The following is a 20173-nucleotide window of genomic DNA, read 5'->3' as shown; positions in this document are numbered from 1 at the left end:
CGGCCGTGCCCCGGGCCGTCGCGAGCGCAGCGGAGCCGTCTCCTCCGGTGCAGGTGCCGGCGCCTCCACACTGCGCATAGCGGACATCCAGCCCGGCGCCGGGGGCCATAACGGGACCTGACGCTCTAGCGGCCCCACCTACGGCTTAAACAGCGCGTTTGTCGACGACCGTAGCCGAGCTCCGTCATGGCGTAGTGAGACGATATGTTAGCTAACACACCCTCCCCGTTCCCCGGGAGTCTCCCCGCTGATTCGGCTCCATATTTAATAATCGCATCGGTTTATATCAATTCACGCTTCTCACGGAGCACCGTTCTTTTTTATTTATTTTTTTATTCGCCGGCCATTTCGGCTCATAGCGCATTGCATCGCCCGTTCACCCCGAACTGGGTCAGCTCCCGTTAGCCGCTAAGCTAACCCTATAAAGCCACAGCCGTGCGTTGACGTTAATGTAGCATGCTAAGCTAGGTGGCGGTAATCTAACTCTCCATTTTAAAATTCCGCAGGGGAATGCGACAAGGAGGGCGTAGCTGCTCGCAGGCCGAGGCAGCGGCGGCGATGCAGCCCGGGTCTCCTCGGGCCTGCGGGGGGGGGGGAGAGACGACTGCTCGGCAGCGGGCGAAGCCTCCGCGGAGGCGGCTCTTTATTAAGCCGTTCGTCACCCCTCTTCTCCGCGGTAGAAGACGCACTGTCCATTTTTTTTTATTCGGTGCGCAAGAGCCCGTTAGTCTTGTCACCACAGCGACACAACAGCCCCGCGAGCGCTCCGGGTTTCAGGGTCGCGTTCGGGGGATCGTGGCCGATAAAAGAGGCCGGGGTGGATCGATTTTTAGCCGATGTGCGGGTTACCGCGACGGTCGACTAACCAGCCACTAATGCGGCCGTCACCGCGATGGCGTTCGGCTCAATGCTACATGCTAACGCGATGATGCTAAAATGAGACAGGTTCGACATTACGCGTTTGTGGAAATGACACTGAGGCAATGCCACGTGCAGACATTACGATTCCCCCTCCGATCCACTCTATAGAAAGTCTCTGTGGTTATATCTTCTTTATAGACTCTATCTATCTGCCTGTAAGAGGCTTTACTGCTGCAGACCCACCTGAGAGAACCCAGCCAGGGCCCACGTCCGAAGAGCGATGTAAAATGTGTGATTTCTAAACTTGAATGTGGGAATTCTGTTCCTACAAATCATATTTCCACATAGAAATGAACAAAAATGTGAATAATGAACTCTAAACCACCAATAGATGGATTCACAATATGAACTAACTATCTGATGCTTACCACTAGTATCTTTACTTATATTTAATCTGATTTGTAATAGAAAGGTTCTGCTGGGAGATACAATCACCTAATAAAATCAAATAGTCAGGCTCTTGGTGAAATAGTGGAATTATATAGTCTGATCAATAAAAGGTGTTATTCCCATGCTATATATTACATTTAATAGTTAAGATATTAACAATAGTAATAGAAGCAATTATACATTAAGTTAAAAAACCGAATCGAAAGAATATTCAAATCTTATACAAGATGAACAAATACTCATAGTAACTTGTAAATCTATTTTTTTGCATTTTTCCTTGACATGCTGCATCAAGTATTATAAAAAGATTGCATTTTTTTAAGTGGGATTTTCAAGTATGACGTTATCGATTATTAAACAAAATATTGAAATCCAAATCACATGTTTTTCTATTTGTGATTAACATGTGCTGCTAAATTCTTCCCCTCAAACAATCCAAAGTGATCATGTGATATTGGCGATTTTTGGCATTTGACCTATGCCAAACCATCATAATGTCGTCATGGCAACCACAACACTGGTGAATTTGAGTGATCTCAGGTTTCTTCTCAATGAGCTTCCTGATAATGGAGGCAATGGGCTTTCTGAATTCACAATGGTCCCATACACTAATGGCCTCACCATTTCCTTTTTTTGGTAAACTAATGGAACTGCACTCAATATCAGCAGCTAATTGATTTCCGGGTTCAGCCCTTCAATCAGCATTGGGAATGTGCCGTGGTAGTGCTCCCAGCGGAGAGGCCCGACCGTAAAGTGTGCACAAGAGGGGCAGGAGAATTAAACTTTGAATTACTAAGCTTTTGATTCTGTCCCCAAGCATATTTTTTTATCAGTAGTTATTGCTGCTGCTTCTTCACACAGATTCTTCAAACAGAACAGTCTTGGAGTCAATAGTTATCATACCTCACATTTAGAAGAGCTTTTTTAATTCAAGGTGACATGTTATAATAATGATTGTGTTATTATTCTGCAGTGTTTTTCTTATGGGTATTTCTTAAGAAGTAAACATCAGATATTTACTGCCTACCTGTCCTCTGTATGTTATGTAATACTCTAATGAAGGCAGAGACGTAGTATTCAGTAGTATTTTTCTCAATACATTATTGTAGCTCAACCACTTAAAACAAGATTTTGTTTATCAGAAAAACCTATAAAGTCATATCAGGGAAATTCAAATAGCTATAATTGATATTATGAAATAATAGATTTGAAGGATGCAGATGTATAAAAATGGAACCGAAATAGAGCTGTTTTTATTAATCCCACTCTTGGATATTTTTCACCATTTGTTTTATAACAATGAATTACTATTGTAATTGAATTTTTGAATAAATTTCAGTTGCTCGTGAAATAGAAGTTTAGTACATTTTAATTTAGCCAAACCCACATGTGACGTGACGTCAGGTTGGGCTTGGACCAATCATCAAGTAATCAATGTTAATCGGCAGCTCACGACCAAGACCAGCTGAAAAGAGTAAAGTGTTTAATTTCTTAAATCTGCAGATATCTGATAGTTGAATCTAAAGGAAGAGATCATGAGAGCTTCAACCTTCGAATGTCTTATTGAGTGATAATAAAGTATTAGTTGCCATAGACGCCTCAATAATTACAAGAATCATACTTGGTTGTTTAAAATCACCCACAATTAGGCCCACCTGTATCAAAACACTGCATAAGACATGGTGATGGAGATATTTCATATTAGAACAGGGATCAAGTTATTGAAAATAATCAGCCAGAGGAAGAACACGGGGAATTCTCCCAGGCCTCGGATATCCTTTTAAAGAGCACAAAGATCAAAATCATTAAGAAACATGGCACAGCTGTAAATCTCCCAGTTGAAGGCTTGGTTTAAAAATACGAGTAGTGGTTGGAGGGGAAATGGGCCGCAGGAAAGATGCAGATGCATTTAAAGACAGATGCCGCTGTATACACTTGGTGACGGGGGCTGTAGCCGAGGAAGCTCTCTGTTGGAAACAACTGCATGAAAGCTGATTCAGAGTCTGCAGGAGGGCAAGGAGTAGCATTTCAAACAGATTAGAATGAAATGGAAGGAATGGTTAAAAGTGGAGATGTTCTCTGTGCGCAAGTTAAACACTGCACCAGAGCTACAATGCTGAGTCATTCATTTGAAAATGAACTGATCAACTAATGTTAAGCACTTGATGGTTCCACCTTTACGAATATCAAAATCTGCAATTTTATTTTCCTTATCAGTACGAACTGAACAATTGGTTTTGTTGGGAGGGGGGGGCTGTCGGTGCGATTTAAATATTATATTTTCACCTCAGGGTCCATGAAATTGAGGAGCAGATTTTGTTTTATTAGATCAATGTCTTAATCGAGAAATGTGTCTTTAATAATAAAAAAGGTTGCAGCCCTACGCTATTACTCATGTCTTGCTGCCGCGATGAAGCTGCTCGTGAAAGTGAACACGTGAACATCAGGGTAACACCACAGAATTTCTCGGGTAAAAATTAGAGATTTGTTTTCCAGCTAAATGAGAACAGCACAAACAAAAGGCAGAATCCACTTGGACTGGTTATGGTTGATCTCATTCTCATCAAGAGCAGGAGGTGAAACATGTTCAGAAAGAAGAATCACGATCAAGAGGGGGAAAAAGCAATATGATTTTTTTTGTCCTGTGAAACAATACAGTAAAAGGCCCAGGGGTGATGTCTGTATCGACACCTCCTTTGGAATCGATGACTAACTAATCAATTTTTTTCATGTCTCAGTAATTGATAGATATTCTTTGTACACTGTTTTTACAGTCCTCCTTATTCCTGCCTTGGTTTCCTCATTGATTTTCTGTCGACCATATTAATGGTTATTGTATTAGCACCAACCTCGGTATCTGTGGAAACTCACTGTTAAATAACTCTGACTGGAGATCGTGTTCACTCAAACACTTTTGAGTTAAATCTAACAGGGCTGTCATTTTTTTTCAAAAGAGCTAACAGATCTGTTGTCGAAGAATAAGACAGTTTTAAGTTGTGAAGTCAACAAAGGGCTTTACCTTTGTTCCTTGTGATGCCATCTGCGGTGTCGCAACATCTCCACGACCCGCTCCTCAGATGGTTTAGTGTCATGATCGTCTGATCAGTACATCCTCCGTCAAATGATTGGTAACATTTAGAATGTAAAGGTGACGGCACTGAAATCTAAAATAACATTCCCTGCAAAAAACATAAAGAATCTTGGACTTGAGCCGCACGAGTCTATGACATGGTGACCCTGTTCTGTTGTATTCATCATAGCTTACACCTCTTTTGGTCATGTAGGGAATCATCAGTCTGCTCCCACAGGGCGGTCATGGGTCAGGTAAGATTCAAATTGATCGCCACATGGTGATGTTTGGGATTCTCTGGTGGAAGGGTGACTTGCTAACACACCCAGAATGGAAACCTCTTATGGTGAAGCTGGTTTAGACACATTTTACGTCAAGCGTTACAGTATAGAAACTTATTCAGCAGCTGTTTATATATATATATTAAGATAATTACACGTTATTCAAATGAATCGAATATATAAATGTAGATGCTTTGAACTGGTCGGAGTGCTTCGTGGAGGCTTTACAGAGTGATGTGTAGATAAGGAGATGTAGATGAGGCTGTGGCCTACTTAGACATACAGATTCATCTGGAGAGCAGGAAGCCCCGGGGGGGGTGAAATAACTGAGCAGCCATTTCACTGGACGTGAAAAGATTTTTGACATTTTGTGAAGCACTGTCATATCATTGCTGTTTTTATATGTTCTATTAGGATCGATTCAGTTAATTTAGCATCTGCCAAACCAGTGCTGCATGCTTCAGCCTCTACGGAATGACACGGTATCTATCTCACGGGGTTGGCTGTCCTTTCTTGTCGTGTATTTCCCTTCTTGAGCATGCTGCACCTATTAAATGGGCACACGGACCTCACACTACAAAGTTTCTCACATGTATTCTAACCATCGTCATCGCTGCTCTCGACCCTTTCCAAATCTCTTGTTTTTATTGTTTCTGCCCGTCCCAGCTGGTGGATATTAACTCTTTCTTCCCCTGTTCCTTTTCCCTTCCAGCCTAAAAGATGGATAAGAACGACCTGGTGCAGAAAGCCAAGCTGGCAGAGCAGGCCGAGCGCTACGACGACATGGCGGCTGCCATGAAGGCCGTGACGGAGCAGGGCCTGGAGCTCAGCAACGAGGAGCGCAACCTGCTCTCCGTCGCCTACAAGAACGTTGTAAGGAATCTTTTTAATGGCTCAAACCCCCACCCACCACATCCACCACCACAAATCTGTCAGGGTGTAACTACAGTCAGCTAATGAAAACCGTTGTAAGGATTCTTTGGAGTAAGACAAAGCTAACGCATAATTAAGTCGTCATAAAGATGAGGAGGTTGTATGAACTCTTTATGTTCACATCAGAAATAACATGAACCTCAGTTCCCCACAAACCTATATTATTTTCAGTTGGATGTCTCAAAGCAAAACAATCTTTACAGGTGGCAAGAACCCAAAGTGATTTCATGACTAACACAATCCCTCACAAGGTCGAGTCCGAGACGACTTGACACCCAACTTCCGTAAAGATTTGACATAACTGTGAGGAGTTTGTTTAACAGGCTCCGGATGAAGTGAAGAGACTTTATTAAGAATCAAGTGCATCTCACTTCGTCAAAACAAGAACCAGACCCATTCTAGGGGACAGTGTCAATGTCAATAAAAAAATGTTTGTGGGAAGGAAAACACTTTCCGTGTCTGCAAAATAAAAGTGTGAAAGTTGTCAAAGATACAAAAACGTAATTGCGGTACTTAACTCCCAATTTGTGCTGCACACACAGCCCACTAAATTTCTATTGTGGTTCAACTTCGTGTGTGTTTGCTGCAGTGTTTAATTGCCAAACATTGTGCCCCTATACCCTGTCACACCCACAACACAAAACCTGTGGTGCATTTCGAGGAAATGATTTAACACCTGTTTGTGCTTGAAAAATCTCCCTGTGATGGTTCAACATTAACTGTGGGAGCCTGAGGAAATAAGACTTAATGTCCAGGCTGCTGCTGGACTCGGCTTCACAGTTTATCTCATCTTGGCCCAACATTCATTAAAGTCTAATTTTGAAAGGAAGAGTTATACTTCTCAGTATTAGTGCAATTACAGCTCTCTGCTCCCCTGCTGTTGGATATTTATATAATTTATTGTGACAGTAAAAATGTTAGCTCCTCTTTTAATGAGGACGCGTTCTCTTAATGGTGTTAAATTATTTTCGTGTTTTTTATCCATGACGATTTCATAGTCTAACTTTGAAGCACAAATTATGTAAGATCAGCCTCAGGTTTTCCAGAACTGCATATCTATCTGTCATCAAGGTTTCCCCCCTTCTTTTTATAAAGCTGGCTAGCATTTGGTAACAATCTGTATAACTGGTGTTGCATGTTTTAATATTAACTGTTACCAAACAAGGACAAGAGTGAGTCTCTCACTTGCTGTGTTTTGAGACGGGATATAAGGACGTGCATGTAAGCTGCACTTGTCTCTCATAATCTGACAGCAGATCTTCATGCACAGTCACATGTTCCAATGCTGCCAGCGGCAAAATGGCTTTGGATTCTATTTCATGAAGGCGCCAAGACTTAAGTTGATAGTTCATCTTGTTTAAAACACACGAGACGTCTGCTGGAAGCCCCTGCTGGCCTATCGGCACCATCTATTACTCAAACAACAACTCGGGTCTTGTTACGAGGGTGTTCTTTTGAAGATGGAGAAACGTCAGGAAACTCTGGATGTCATGAATTGCACACATCCTGAACATCATCGCGGCGAGTGTACATGCACCAAACGTGTTGGCCAAGAAATCAGATCTGTATGAACTGCTGACCGATGCAAAGGAAGGGTCAAATATTCCAAACATGCAGAATAGCTTAAAGAAATTCCTCAAGCAATCCATCAAGACCCCAATGGAATTCAAATTCTGAAACGCACTGCATTCCGTACTGCAACAGGATGAAGGGTTCTCCTCAGTACATGGTGACTGATGACCAGAACCACAGAATTACACAGATCACTGCAAAAACTTGGAAAACAATGGTTGCTCCTTGAGATAGTCACTGATGCTACTGATGAAGTCAAGTCTCACCCTCCCACTGCATCACTTTCGGTGCTTTGGTTCATCAAGTCTCATTAGTAGAGGGAGTAGAGAAGACGTGTAGCGAAGGGTTGGGCTTGACCCTTTGGCCACTCAGAAGAGTCAAACTTTGTTTTTGGGACATTCTCCACCAGGTGAGCTAAAAGGAAACCTGTGTGGCCCACTTTCCAAGAACCAGATTGCAGAGTGCGTCACGGCCATAAAAAGGGAAACATTCAGAGAACAAGTTTACTGAAGTCAAGAAATAGATGATTAATTAGGTGCTTAACAATAAAACAATTAAAAATAGAAAATACTTGTTAAGCCTCGTTATTATAATGTGGTTTTTAAAAACCGAACAAATCCAAAATTGCAAATTCAATTATGCACAAGATGTGTTTTGACCTGATCCAATCTGCTGCAGAGAGAAAGCTACCACCAGCCAAAAAAACAAAGCTCAGACTGGGAAGACTGGCAAGACACTGCACCGAACACTATGATACCACACCAGAATAACACCCAAACCCAGACAGAGTTCTTCAATGATGGAGATTCATTAGCAGCACAAAGAGCTTTCCGCCTGTTTATTCACAGTTCAATGAAGCTCGTCTTGATGTTATCGCTGCTACAGAGAGCTTGTTAACTGTTGCCTTTTTAAATTTAATTTATCTTGGGTTCAAATTGCACCAAGTTCGACACTTACCTTTGTTGGACCCTGAACTATACACATGACAAATGTGGAGATAAGATAAACGCTCCTTGGGATATTCAACCCACAGACAAACAGACCTTGAGTTATTAGCTTATGCAAGTTTATTTATATAATTCTTTTTTCAGAATTACCTTGAGGCAGCAGCTGCTATTTTATTTGGTGATTTTGTGATATTATATAATCTGAGATATTTTTATATTTTTTTTCTACCACCTAAAAGATAAGAAAATGGACTTGAACCCTGTTTGATTGGTTGACTGGTCACATGCAACTAAACACAGTCCAGACGGGAGAAGGGTTAAGAAAACAGTTCTGTGCACATCTAGTGAAATAACTCATAAGATGTTTGTTTGTCTTGGGTTGATGGTTTTCTGGTTGTGTGTTTTTTCCAGGTGGGGGCCCGTCGTTCATCCTGGCGCGTCATCTCCAGCATCGAGCAGAAGACGGAGGGGAACGAGAAGAAACAGGTCATGGCCCGTGATTACCGCGAGAAGATCGAGTTAGAACTCCAAGAAATCTGCCACGACGTGCTGGTAAGGAGTGGGATGGTGGAGGGTGGCTGATGGGTGGGTGAAGAGGGAGGGTTGAGTGTAAAGAGAGAGCAGTGGAGGAGGAGAGAGTGGAGGATCCCTCTCGGCTGAGGGAAGAACAGCAGTCACATGATGTTACTCGTGGAGACGGTGATAATGTTCCTGGCAGCTGTTCAGTCGTCAAACATAGCTTTAATTTTCTTCTCAGTTTTTTTCGCCTTGCTCACACTTCGGCATCTTGGCTTCTTTATTTTTATTTACTCTTTGCAGAAGCAAAAAAGGCTGCACTGCATCAAGTCCTGAGAAATCCTCCACACACTATTTGTGTGCACAGGGAGGGGTTGCTGTGTTGTGTGTGTGTGTAGATACAAAACAAGAATTAGGAAATTTGAACATGAAAACCTTTTATTACCCTTTTATGACTGTTTTAGTGGCCATTGTCACCTGAGGCCTGAGCAGGTGTTCAGACTGAAAATAGTTTTGCCGTAAAAGGAATAAAGGGCTGCATTGTTGTGGGCATGTTGCTGTAAACACAATTGAAGAATGAATATATGATAACAATGAACGTTTAGTCCCCCTTACCTTTACCTCTGCATGAGGGTTTAATTTTTTTGGTATTGGGGATAGGATGTGATCGTAAAATATAGGACAAATATATATATATATATAAAAACTAGCAGTTGTTTATTGGAAGAATCAGAGTAAAGAGATACTAAACCCTCATTATGGTTTTACCCTTCCTTGTGCCCAGATGATGGATTGAATTAGTTCTGATACAGAGAAAAAAAAACGTTAAACACGTTAAATGTAGATGTATTTGAATGCAAAGCTCAGCAATCCCTCATCTTGACTGATGATTTGGACATGACTTTCCCATTTCTTTATTGATCTACCAGCAGAACATGTTTTTCGTGGTCAGTCTCTCAAGCTGAGAGCATCAGCTCTGTTATTTTGCCTGACCGTAATCAGACCTGAAGCCAGACCCTTTCTCTATCTGCAGCTTTAACACAGATTTGGCCTTGAACATGATTTAGGCCTCATGAACATCCCTCTACATTCTCAGGTCCTGAGTAGGTGAGAACAGAAATTGCTCAAGGTCAAAGCAGACTCTGATTTGTTTGTGCCTGAGCTGACTTCTAATAATATCGTCAAGGTCAAACTGGAATCCTCTGCAGTGATGTGGTGCAGTAGAACTGAAGCGAGGGAAGGACTGGTGGAGACGTGCGGTACTTAAACCAGTAGGAAGCTTAGAAGGTGCAGACTGGAAAGCATCACAGTCGAGCACACGGCTCTGTTGCTGAGCGTGTTTGCAGCTGCATTCTCCAGGCTGCCTACTTTGTCATGCTGTGTTGGCACTGTAACCGTTGAAGGAATGAGGACAGGTCAGTATAGAAGCATGTTTGTGAGTGAGTTGATGGTATGGATGTGAACCCTTTAACACAGGTTTTGGAACATCCTTGTTGGTCTCAAGTTAAAGTTGAGTCTCCAAAACAAAAAATAGGATTCTCAGGAAGATTTACATCTCCATCTTTGCAAAACACTACAGAATAAGCCAAAATTTCATGGCACCACTTCATTAACCGTGTGGAAATATCTCTTAATGGTTCTCACTGGTTTCACATGAATATATTTAATAACGATAATCATTTCAGGGATTTAGATCTGCTTGTTTGTTTGTTTTGAGTAAATAAACTCTTTAAAAGACTAAGCCTAGGTCACATGTTGGCTTTGCTCTATTTGAATTACTCAAGTAAAAAATAATTTCGAAGCCTTCATTCTAAATAATTGAAATGTAATTTGTCTTCACAACAGGTTGTGATTAAAAGTGTTGACATTTGTGTTACATGAATGTATGTTTTCCATTGTCTTGACAAATGTATGTTTTCCATTGTCTTGTGGAACACGGTCAACTGGTGCTTTATCGTCAGCCAAGTTTTATGAGCAGAACGAACTGATGACTCGGTCGTAAACTCTATCGTGGTGATTTCCGTCGGGTTTACGTTCAGATCTCTACATGACAAACCCAGGCCAAGTCTGACGTGAGTCAGCAGATTAACACAGACCTCTCAGTGGTTAGAAGATCTGAATGTAACCACTGGAACAAAGCTGGTCTCAGTGAGGAGATGCTCTGGGGGAAAGTCGGCCTGATCACATGATCTGGGTGAAGCTGAAACGATCAGATGAGTACATCAGCAGACGGAACAAGAACACTCGCTGTGAGTTGCTGACACCCCATCAGCAAACTGCACTCGTTTTCTTCTGCTATGAACAAATATAGAAGGACACTCTGATCAGGTGACGGTACAATGAGGGTATATAACTATAAATACTCTTTTCTTTCATATCCACATGCAGCTAACTTTGTTTCAACATTATTATATCATACACTTATACACTCACATGTAACAGTTATTCAGCAATAGGTTTAAATAGTTTTGTGCCATTTCCTTCTTTAGATATATTGATAAATTCAACATAGTCCTGGAATGATCTTGTCGTCCCGCCTCTCCCTCGGCAAAAGAAGAATTTTGGATTCGTCCCATTTTACAAAGAAAAGGACAAGTTTCACACTGAGCCCAGGAGCTGGAGCTCTGTCGTGGCTGGTTCCAGACCTGTTTCAGGATATCTGAAGTCAGTCGGTCTAAGGTAAGTTGTGTATGTTTAACTTATTATAGGGTATGTTTTTCATAGGGAGGCCAAATTCAATCTAGCTAGCTAAGCATCTGATCAGAGTTACCTACTCATACCATCCTCGTCCTTACTAGTCATTAGAAATTATGCACGCTCCACTATTATTAGTGGAGTTATTACTATTTCTCTTTTCTTTTTAAAGATTCAGTGTGTTAGATTTAGGTGAAAGGATCTATTGGCAGAAATTGAATATAAAATAATCCTAGTGATGTTTTTATGTGTTTCATCTAAATTGTACAAATTAGTTTTCTTTACCCTAGAATTGGCCCTTTATATTTAAATACTTAATATTTACATTGGGAGCAGATCCTCTCTACGGAGGCCGCAATGATTTTTACAGTAGCCCAAACTGGACAAACCAAATATCTTTTGAGTTTTATGACTACCAGTTTTAGATTTAAAGCAGAAATTAAAACCTACAATACTGTATTTAAATAAATGAATTGATTTTGCTTTTACATGTCTCACCTTTAATTAAAAATAGTTTTCTTGCCAACATAACCTGTATTTCTACCTCAGATTGTGTCTTGGTGAGTCAACTGTCATGTTCTATACAATGGAAGAGGTTCCAGGATAGATGGAAATTTCCCATATTCGGCTGTACACTCAAATGAAGACATATCGTTATTCAGGCACCAGCTGATTCTGGTACCTTCTCCGTGGTCCGACTTGCAATGGTGGCGAACCCTTCCGATATCTGGCTGTTGACATTGGGACACTCCAGAAGCACTCATGTTGGAGGAGGCCTCTTCATATATCCTATGCATTGCTCAGAATGTTTCAGACGTCATTAACCAGCACTGGAGAGTTCCTCCGCTCCATCTACCAGTCTCTCTCCGGACAGTCGATAGCATCCTTACCAACTATCTCTGTTGCAGATGGATACGACATGATGGTGTTGAGGATGAAGAAGACATGGACAGCAGCCCACTGGATGCCATCAGGAGGGAACAGAGCATCAGCTGCAGCACTGTTGGATACTTAAAACCAAGAACTCATTGAATGGCTAAATCCCAGGACATAAAACCGTGTGTGCTGTGGCCTCGCTCCCAAACTGTCCCACTGTGCAGACATGGCCTTCAGTCTTTTGGTAGTTGTTGAACTGAAGTTGTAAATCATATAAGTAATGTTATTTATACAAGTGTATAATTTGTAATTACTTCCATGTGTAATTATTTAAATGCAAATAAAATGTGTGGTGCCTTAAGTAAACATAAATGCACATGTCTCTGTATCTTTAATTATTTTTCAAATGCATAGAGAAGGAAAGTTAAGTTAGGAAAATATGAGTCTTCATGATCAAATATAACAGGCAACAATGCCTTACATTGAATTGGAAGATGTACACAACAACAAGCTAAAGGTTTCACCTCAGTTTGTCAAATATGTGTTGACAATAGCTTCTTAGTTTACTTTCCATGGCAAAAACGATAAGAATGGAGTAGAGCTTGAGCCGAGACTGTCCGAAGTCATCTAATGGTAAAAGTCAGAATCTTTAGAAACAAATTGATGTAATTTCTCTCCTCACGCTCGCTGGCACGCTGCTGCTTCATTGCCTCTTACTGTTCTTTAAAAAAAAAGTCCCTGCTATTCCATTTGTTTGCCTTTAGCAGTCGACTGAGGAGCTGCAGTGGCCACCATCTCTCCCTCTCCTCTCGCCGCTCTCTCCCTCTCCTCTCGCTGCTCACTCCCTGCCTCCTCCTGTTCCTCGTCCTGCTCTGTGCAGTCTCGATTTCTGCAAACCCTTTCCAAAAATATCTTCTAAGGCAAGCGATATCAAATGACTGGACTCCCTTACACCAGTTCTTCCCTGAGGGCAACCCACTCAATTGTCCCTTGACTGTAGACCACAGATATATAAACTTGGAAGAACTTTAGCTACTTCCTGAAATCTGCTTCAAGGAAAGACATATTTGTATTTCCACCTCCTCTTTTGATTCCCTTTCCCCCCGTCCGATCCCTGAGTTTCTTCCAAAGCCTCTTAGACTATACAGCTAAAATAATAAACAGTATTAAATACATTGTTGACATGTATTTAATACTCAGCCATAAAACACAATGATTCAAATAATAGATAAAATAAATGAGTATACTCGGTTGGGGTAAACAGATGGTTCCCCCTGTTCTTGGTTCATGTGATACATGAGTTACCTTTAAGACACTGAACACTGCAAATCCTCAATATTTTATGAAGTCCACAGAAGTTCAGGAGAATTCGATGTGTGAACACAGCAGCTGGATTCATCCTCTCCAGTTGATGGTGTTTCGTTTCAGCAAAGGCTGCAGTGCAGATACAAGGATTAGTGAAACCATCTGTAATCTAGTTGTCCTTCAACGTCCTCAGTACGCAATGCTTACAAGCCCTTCTTGTCATCTCTCTGTTTCAGAATCTGCTCGACAAATTCCTCATAGCCAACGCAACTCAGGCAGAGAGCAAGGTGTTCTACCTCAAAATGAAAGGAGACTACTTCAGATACCTGTCCGAGGTGGCCTCTGGGGACTCAAAGAAGGGTGAGTATCACTCAGAGACACAATGTTCTCACTGTTCTTTCACTTCTAGGTTGTCAGGGTAAGAAGTGGAGTAATATCAAATCAGGAGCAAGTATATAAAGTGACAGTATTTAACATCATTTAGGATACTTGGTTGAAGTTGAGCTGCAGCGCAGAGACTCGTGTTAATGACCAGTTTAACACAGTGATGTAGACTCAGGAGCCTGAACCCAGTTAAAAGGAACATTAACTGTTTTTATTGCCTTGTTTTATATATAATTTGTTTTCATTTGACAAAAACAACTGTGAAACCGATTTCTGTTGCCTTCTGTAAAGTATTTGTTTACTGCTTGAGCTACAAACAGTTAAATAGTGTCCTGCTGACATGACATAACCGGTAGCAGCCATCACCAGTATTGGAGCTGAAATGCAGGACATGTGGAGTCAATGCGTGACCACTGGTTTCTTGTGTTGTGCAGATACGGTAGAGAACTCTCAGCAGGCCTACCAGAACGCCTTCGACATCAGCAAGAAGGACATGCAGCCGACACACCCCATCCGGCTCGGCCTGGCCCTCAACTTCTCCGTCTTCTACTATGAAATCCTCAACTCTCCCGAGCAGGCCTGCGCTCTGGCCAAGCAGGTGGGTGCACGACACTGTTTACTGAACGGACTGGTGGCCCTTCCGCAGATCACTCCACCAGTTAACATCAGGATGGAGTGGTGCATCCTGCCTGCTGCTGAGCTCTGGCTTGTGACAGACCCAAAGTCCATATTCCCAACATGGTCGGCTGCTGATTGACACTGTCTGTTGACGATGCCAAGATGGCTGCAGTCATCGTGTCTTCAGTGTAAATCCATTTTCGGACAGATTAACATCAGTGACACTCTCCCCCCTGCAGGCTTTCGACGAGGCGATCGCCGAGCTCGACACCTTGAACGAGGACTCGTACAAAGACAGCACGCTGATCATGCAGCTACTAAGGGACAACCTCACTGTGAGTACTGTAACCTCACTGTGTTTGCACTTTCTTCATTCATCGACTCAACGAGATCTTAAGAATCATGACCCAGAGAATGTGTCTGGATATAGCAGCTTCACTTCCTAATGTCTCAAACCGCCATGTTGCTCAGGCTGTGGTATAAATGTAACACGTGACTAATGATGACTCAAACACGTGGACCTGACTAACAGGACCTGACTTCTTTAGCAGGAAACACTGTTCATTGAACATTGTGTTTTCTCAGCAGCCACAGACACGTCCAGTAGCTCAGCCCAGTTAAACATTTGTTCTCTTTATCTTTTGGTCACTGGTCGTGTTGACGGAGCTGAAGCAGGTTCCACACCCTGTCTTAAAAAAAACCTTAGTTACTACTACTGCTACTGCTACTATATTAATACAAGAACTTTTCTACACAACTAAATGTGTTAAATCACATATTTATCAGATTGATTTTCTTTTGAAAAGCTGCTGTAGCTCGACTGTATTTACACAACAAACAAATCACACTGAACAGGAATATTTTCATGACTTAATGTCTGAGAACTGTTTTTCTGCAGTGAATTAATTTAATAGTTTTGCTGTAGCGAGTATCTGTGTCAGCAAAGATATACTTGTGGATCCAAAATAAAACAATATTCACTGCTGGTTATGTTCGTCCAATTGAGAATGTAAAGCGTGTTCTCGAGGCTTATGAAATGAAGAGTAAATGAAACGTAACAGATTTAATGAGTCGTCACCTCTGCGACAGAATGACTGATACGCTCTCTCTCTCCCTCCCTCTGCAGCTGTGGACATCGGAAAACCAGGGAGACGAGGGCGAGACCGGCGATGGAGAGAACTAGAGCGCACTTCACTGTTAACCCATCCCCACTCTCTTCCTCTTCCTTTTATCTCTCTTCCTCTTTCTTCTCTTCTTCCTCTCTTCGTACACATAAACAGCCCATTCATTCCCTCGTCCCACTCGTTCAAGCCTAGCCTCCCGACTTCCCTTCTGTATAACCAACAGCATGAATAGTACCTGACCTTCACGGATCAAATTAAAGACAAAAACAAAGGAGGGGGGGTTGAAAAACGACAAACTACCCCGTCACCCCGAGATCCTTCATCCCTCCTCCCTCCAGCCTTTCCTCCCCTCACCATGGCACTCCAAGGCTGGCCAGCAGGCGGCGGCCAGCAGCCGGTCTGGTCTTATAGCACGCAGGGAGGGTTTTTATCCACAACCACAAATTCAATTAATGTTTCTAAACTCCACGAAGCCCCGTTTTTATCCTCCTCGTTTTTATTTCCTTCCTCCATTCCTTCCATTCTTCCTCGCTCCTCTTCCCTCCTTCCTAACATCTCGGTATGTTCTCTCACCCTCCCTCCCTCCCTCCCCTCCCCTCTAGCGAGTTAATGCATTTATATAGTTGTACATCCCTTTTTCTTTTTGGCTATTCTTAGTGTACTGGCTCAATGGCTGGTTTTATTCCACATTACGAAAACGAAAAAAAGGTTATTAAACTGTCCGTTTATTTTCAACAAACACTGTGATGCTTAGTTTTTCCTCCACCAGATTTGATGGTCAAATTGATATTGAGCTGGGATTGATCGGGGGGGGGGGGGTGTCTGATCAGCAGTGCGATTCTGCTGAGGTTTATACAGAAGGGTCCTCCTATACAAGGCTGTATTGTGACACTGACAAACCTAAAAACAAACGTGTTTTACCTGCTGTGTAACCGAACTCTCGCTGTTCTTCACTTTTAATTTCCTGTCGAACCGGGACCGGGGTTTGATTCCAAGCCACTCTGCATATTTCCATGTTAAATGGAGTTAAAAAAAATAAACGGAAAAAGATTCGGAAAAAATGATCAAATTTAAAAACATTCCATTTTAATGTACGAGAAGAATTTAGACGTTTTTCAAAACAAACGGGACCTGCTTCCTGGGATCCGCCTCCTGTCCAGGTGCTGTTGAACGTCTGTGCCGTCCCTGAAGTTAGTTCCTTAAACACGTTTATTTCCCCCTGCGGTTGCTTTTGTTTCTCTTTGTGTGTGTGTGTGCGTTTGTGTGTGTTTGACAAATCAAACCCTTTGTTCTGTTATTTTGAAAACTGTAAAACTGTAAAACATTTTTAGAGCTTAACTGTAAATCTGTCTTTTAGAAAAACAAAACGGTTCTGTCGATATTGTTCGTTGACACCTGCTTGTAAAGAAACCTTGAAGCCGTTTCAGTCAGATCCTGTTGTTATTGAGCAGATCGTATTTTTTTTTTTGGTACTGTCTCATCTCACTCTGATTTCCCGTCTGTTCTACAAGTCCAGAATATTTCCACTCGCTGTTGAACGGTGTGATCTGCCAATAAGAATGCATGCTTCCATGTATCACCATATAAATCTACCACAAGCATCGAGTGGGGAGCTGGTGACACGTAAACTCGCTGCGGCCTCGGTTCCACCAGGTGAGGATTAGCTGATGGTTTCAAAAACCAGTTGATATTAAGGTTCATTGAGCAACTGGTTTTTAATTTGATAAGAACTCGAGGAAGCAGCGAGTCTCGGTGTCCGGTTCAAGTCCACAACAGGAACGTGCGTTGAAGAAGCCAAATCTGCTGGCAGCCGATCAACCAATCATCTGTTTGTGGAAGTGGGTACCTGTAGTGGTGTTTGTTTTTTGAAGGCGTCCTTCGGATTCTCTCGTAGAAAAGAGGAAACACTCAGCAGCTCCCAGATTATACAAACAAATATAAACAACTATCATCTGCAAAGGAAAATCAGGCAAGTGGTTGATCTCGTTAAAACGCCCACGACCTGCCGGCAGCGCTTGTTCAGAGGAAACCGAATCCAAAACAAAACCCGGAGACGAGTTGGCAGGTGTCAGTCGATCGGAACTCAGACCCCCCCGACGTGTCAAATAGTGAAATAATCAGTGTCACAATAACCTTGTCATCAACCATCTCGACATTCCACTCTGTAGGTGTAGAAGAGTCATGTCTCAATGTTTCTTTTCTTTCGCTGGGGACACAAATGTTTTCATGCACTGAGATTTAAAAGTCAAAGGAAAAAAAAAAAAACGATAATTCCTCCCCTGCCGCTCTTTTTCTCGATAGCTGAACGAACAGGAAGTTATTCTTCGCTTTATAAGGAAAAAATATGATCCCATGCAGTAGTGAATGTGGCACCGAGCCTGTCTGTATATCTGGTATCTCAAATCTTTTTTGTTTTTACTGACCAGTATTCTGCTTACAATAAAATTTAAAAAAAAAAATCTCCTCTCCCCCTCTTCCCCCCCTCTTCCCCCCAAAAAAAACAACAAAAAAATAAAGTTTGCTTCTGTGACGGTTTTATTGCTTAGCGCGCACGTGGTTGTGAAAATTTAGACTTTAGCTTAAGGACGCCGATTTAAAAATAAGAAAACGACAAAAAAGAAAAAACCCTCGACACCTCCCCCCTCCCCTCCCCCCCGCCCTGGTTATTGACGTAATACTAGATTTGTGTATGTCTTTTAAAAAAAATTCCAACTCTAGTTTCACCTTACATGTTATAAACAGGACAAAAATGTAAAAGACAATTTAAAGTGAAATAAAGGTTTTATCAGTTCTGAATCCGCCCTGTTCTGTTCATTATCACCAGGAGGATTTCAATGTTTCTCTCTGACTCGAGTTTCCTGAAGATTCGTGGTGATTGCAGAAGATTTAAAGAGATGGAAGCACAGAACACTTCTGAGGTGTTTTTAATTTTTTGAAGCTTTGGGGGATTTTTTCCTGCGACAGTTTGGTTTCATGCAAATATTCTGCCAGCGGAGAAACGAGAAGATCACGATTTCTGGTTTCAAATCGGTTTTATGCAAATGTTCGGTCTCAACTGCTGCGTGTTCGGGTTTATTCAGAAGTGGGATCACATGCGCTGGAGATTAACTGTTCAAACTGGGTGACTACTGATTTTTACTACACACACACACACACCTTTCTGAGGTTATTTCCAATTTAAGATTTATTTCATACGTCAAACAACTTCTTGAGTTAAATCCTTTTCCTTCCCCCATTAAAATTTTTATGAATTTAAAATTTTTTAGCGGATATTGAAAAAAGAATTAATGTTATGAAACCGAAAGTCAGAGCATTATTTGTTCAGACTTAGCGAATAACTCCCGAGAATAATGACGTTGCTCGAAAACATCAGATTTCAGTTGAGCGAAGAGATTTTAACAATTCTCAAATTAACACCTGAAATTAACATTAACATCTTATTTGCTTTATGTTTGTCACATGGCTTTGTAATCAGATCCTTTTCAGGGTTTCCCGCCATCTTACAAATTGAATAATCAAACGTTTATCTTTGAAAATCTTAAAATATGTTCAAATATTACTCACTAGATCGTAAATACTATAATTTTGAGTCTTAAACACTTTATCGTGCAAATGTTCATTTAAACCTATATTTAAAATGTTTTTTTAAGAGAAATGTTGCTTCGAGCATCGTGTGTAATGTCTGTATTGTAGTTCTTTCTCAGTGATATTAACAAGCTGAAATAAAACTACAAATCAGACCAACATGGAACAAATGACTGATCGTCTTCAAACAGAGTTAATCTCAGTTCACTCGATTTGTCTGTGGGAGAGGGTTTGTTTTTTAGATTAATGGACATTCTACCAGATTATTTCAGTTAATCTCCAATTATGGGAGAGTGTTCGTAATCCCGGGATTGATATTCCTTCATATCTATTATAAATCTTTAACCCCATTCCTTATGGTCTTAAAAAATCTGACAGTTAACTTGTCGAAACCACTTTTTTATGGATTATAATAGGACATTACAGTATACATTTTCTGGAAATGTGGTATATTTATCCAAACTAAAGCTGGAGATGTGAGTCACCCTGATGGAAACGTCTGTTAAATCTGAGTTGAATCAACTTCTGTTTGTTTTACGACTTCAGTGAGTGATGTTTATCTGCTCAGAGAGCTCCACATCCCACTGACCACAAAGTACATTTACTCCATGTACCTGTACTTCATAATAGGTATTTTCAGGTACTTGTATACATATATCTTCTGTACGTCCTGCTCCACTGCAATTTTTACAAACCACTAAAACATAAAACATGGTCAGATGTTTTTTTAATATTTTTCAAGTTTTCAATAATGAACATGAATTGGTCGACTGATCCAATCAGAGTGGACAGGTAACATTAGACTCCGCCTCCATTAGACTCCTTATATTAAACTGAATACACAGGTAATGATGCAGTAGATCATTGCATTAAAGAAGAGGATACTCAAGTACTTTTTAGAAGTATATTTAAAGGTAAGTTTTTACGTTGAAAAGGGATGTTGCTGGTTTTATTTTT

General features: G+C 41.3%; 1 protein-coding gene across 1 annotated transcript in view; it reads left to right on the top strand.

The window, feature by feature from the left end:
- The window catches only part of ywhaba (tyrosine 3-monooxygenase/tryptophan 5-monooxygenase activation protein, beta polypeptide a), an 18929-nt gene extending 502 nt beyond the window's left edge, over positions 1-18427 (top strand). The window contains exons 2-7 of the mRNA XM_062409306.1: positions 5375-5535; positions 8526-8666; positions 13742-13865; positions 14324-14487; positions 14747-14842; positions 15634-18427. Of these exons, the coding sequence (XP_062265290.1) occupies positions 5383-5535; positions 8526-8666; positions 13742-13865; positions 14324-14487; positions 14747-14842; positions 15634-15690 (735 nt within the window). The 5' untranslated portion in view covers positions 5375-5382 and the 3' untranslated portion in view covers positions 15691-18427. The remainder of the gene's footprint in view (positions 1-5374; positions 5536-8525; positions 8667-13741; positions 13866-14323; positions 14488-14746; positions 14843-15633) is intronic.
- The last annotated feature ends 1746 nt before the right edge of the window (positions 18428-20173 follow it).

Source organism: Platichthys flesus, chromosome 2, assembly GCF_949316205.1.
Source record: "Platichthys flesus chromosome 2, fPlaFle2.1, whole genome shotgun sequence".
NCBI lineage: Eukaryota > Metazoa > Chordata > Actinopteri > Pleuronectiformes > Pleuronectidae > Platichthys > Platichthys flesus.
This window is presented reverse-complemented; position numbering and strand designations above follow the sequence as displayed.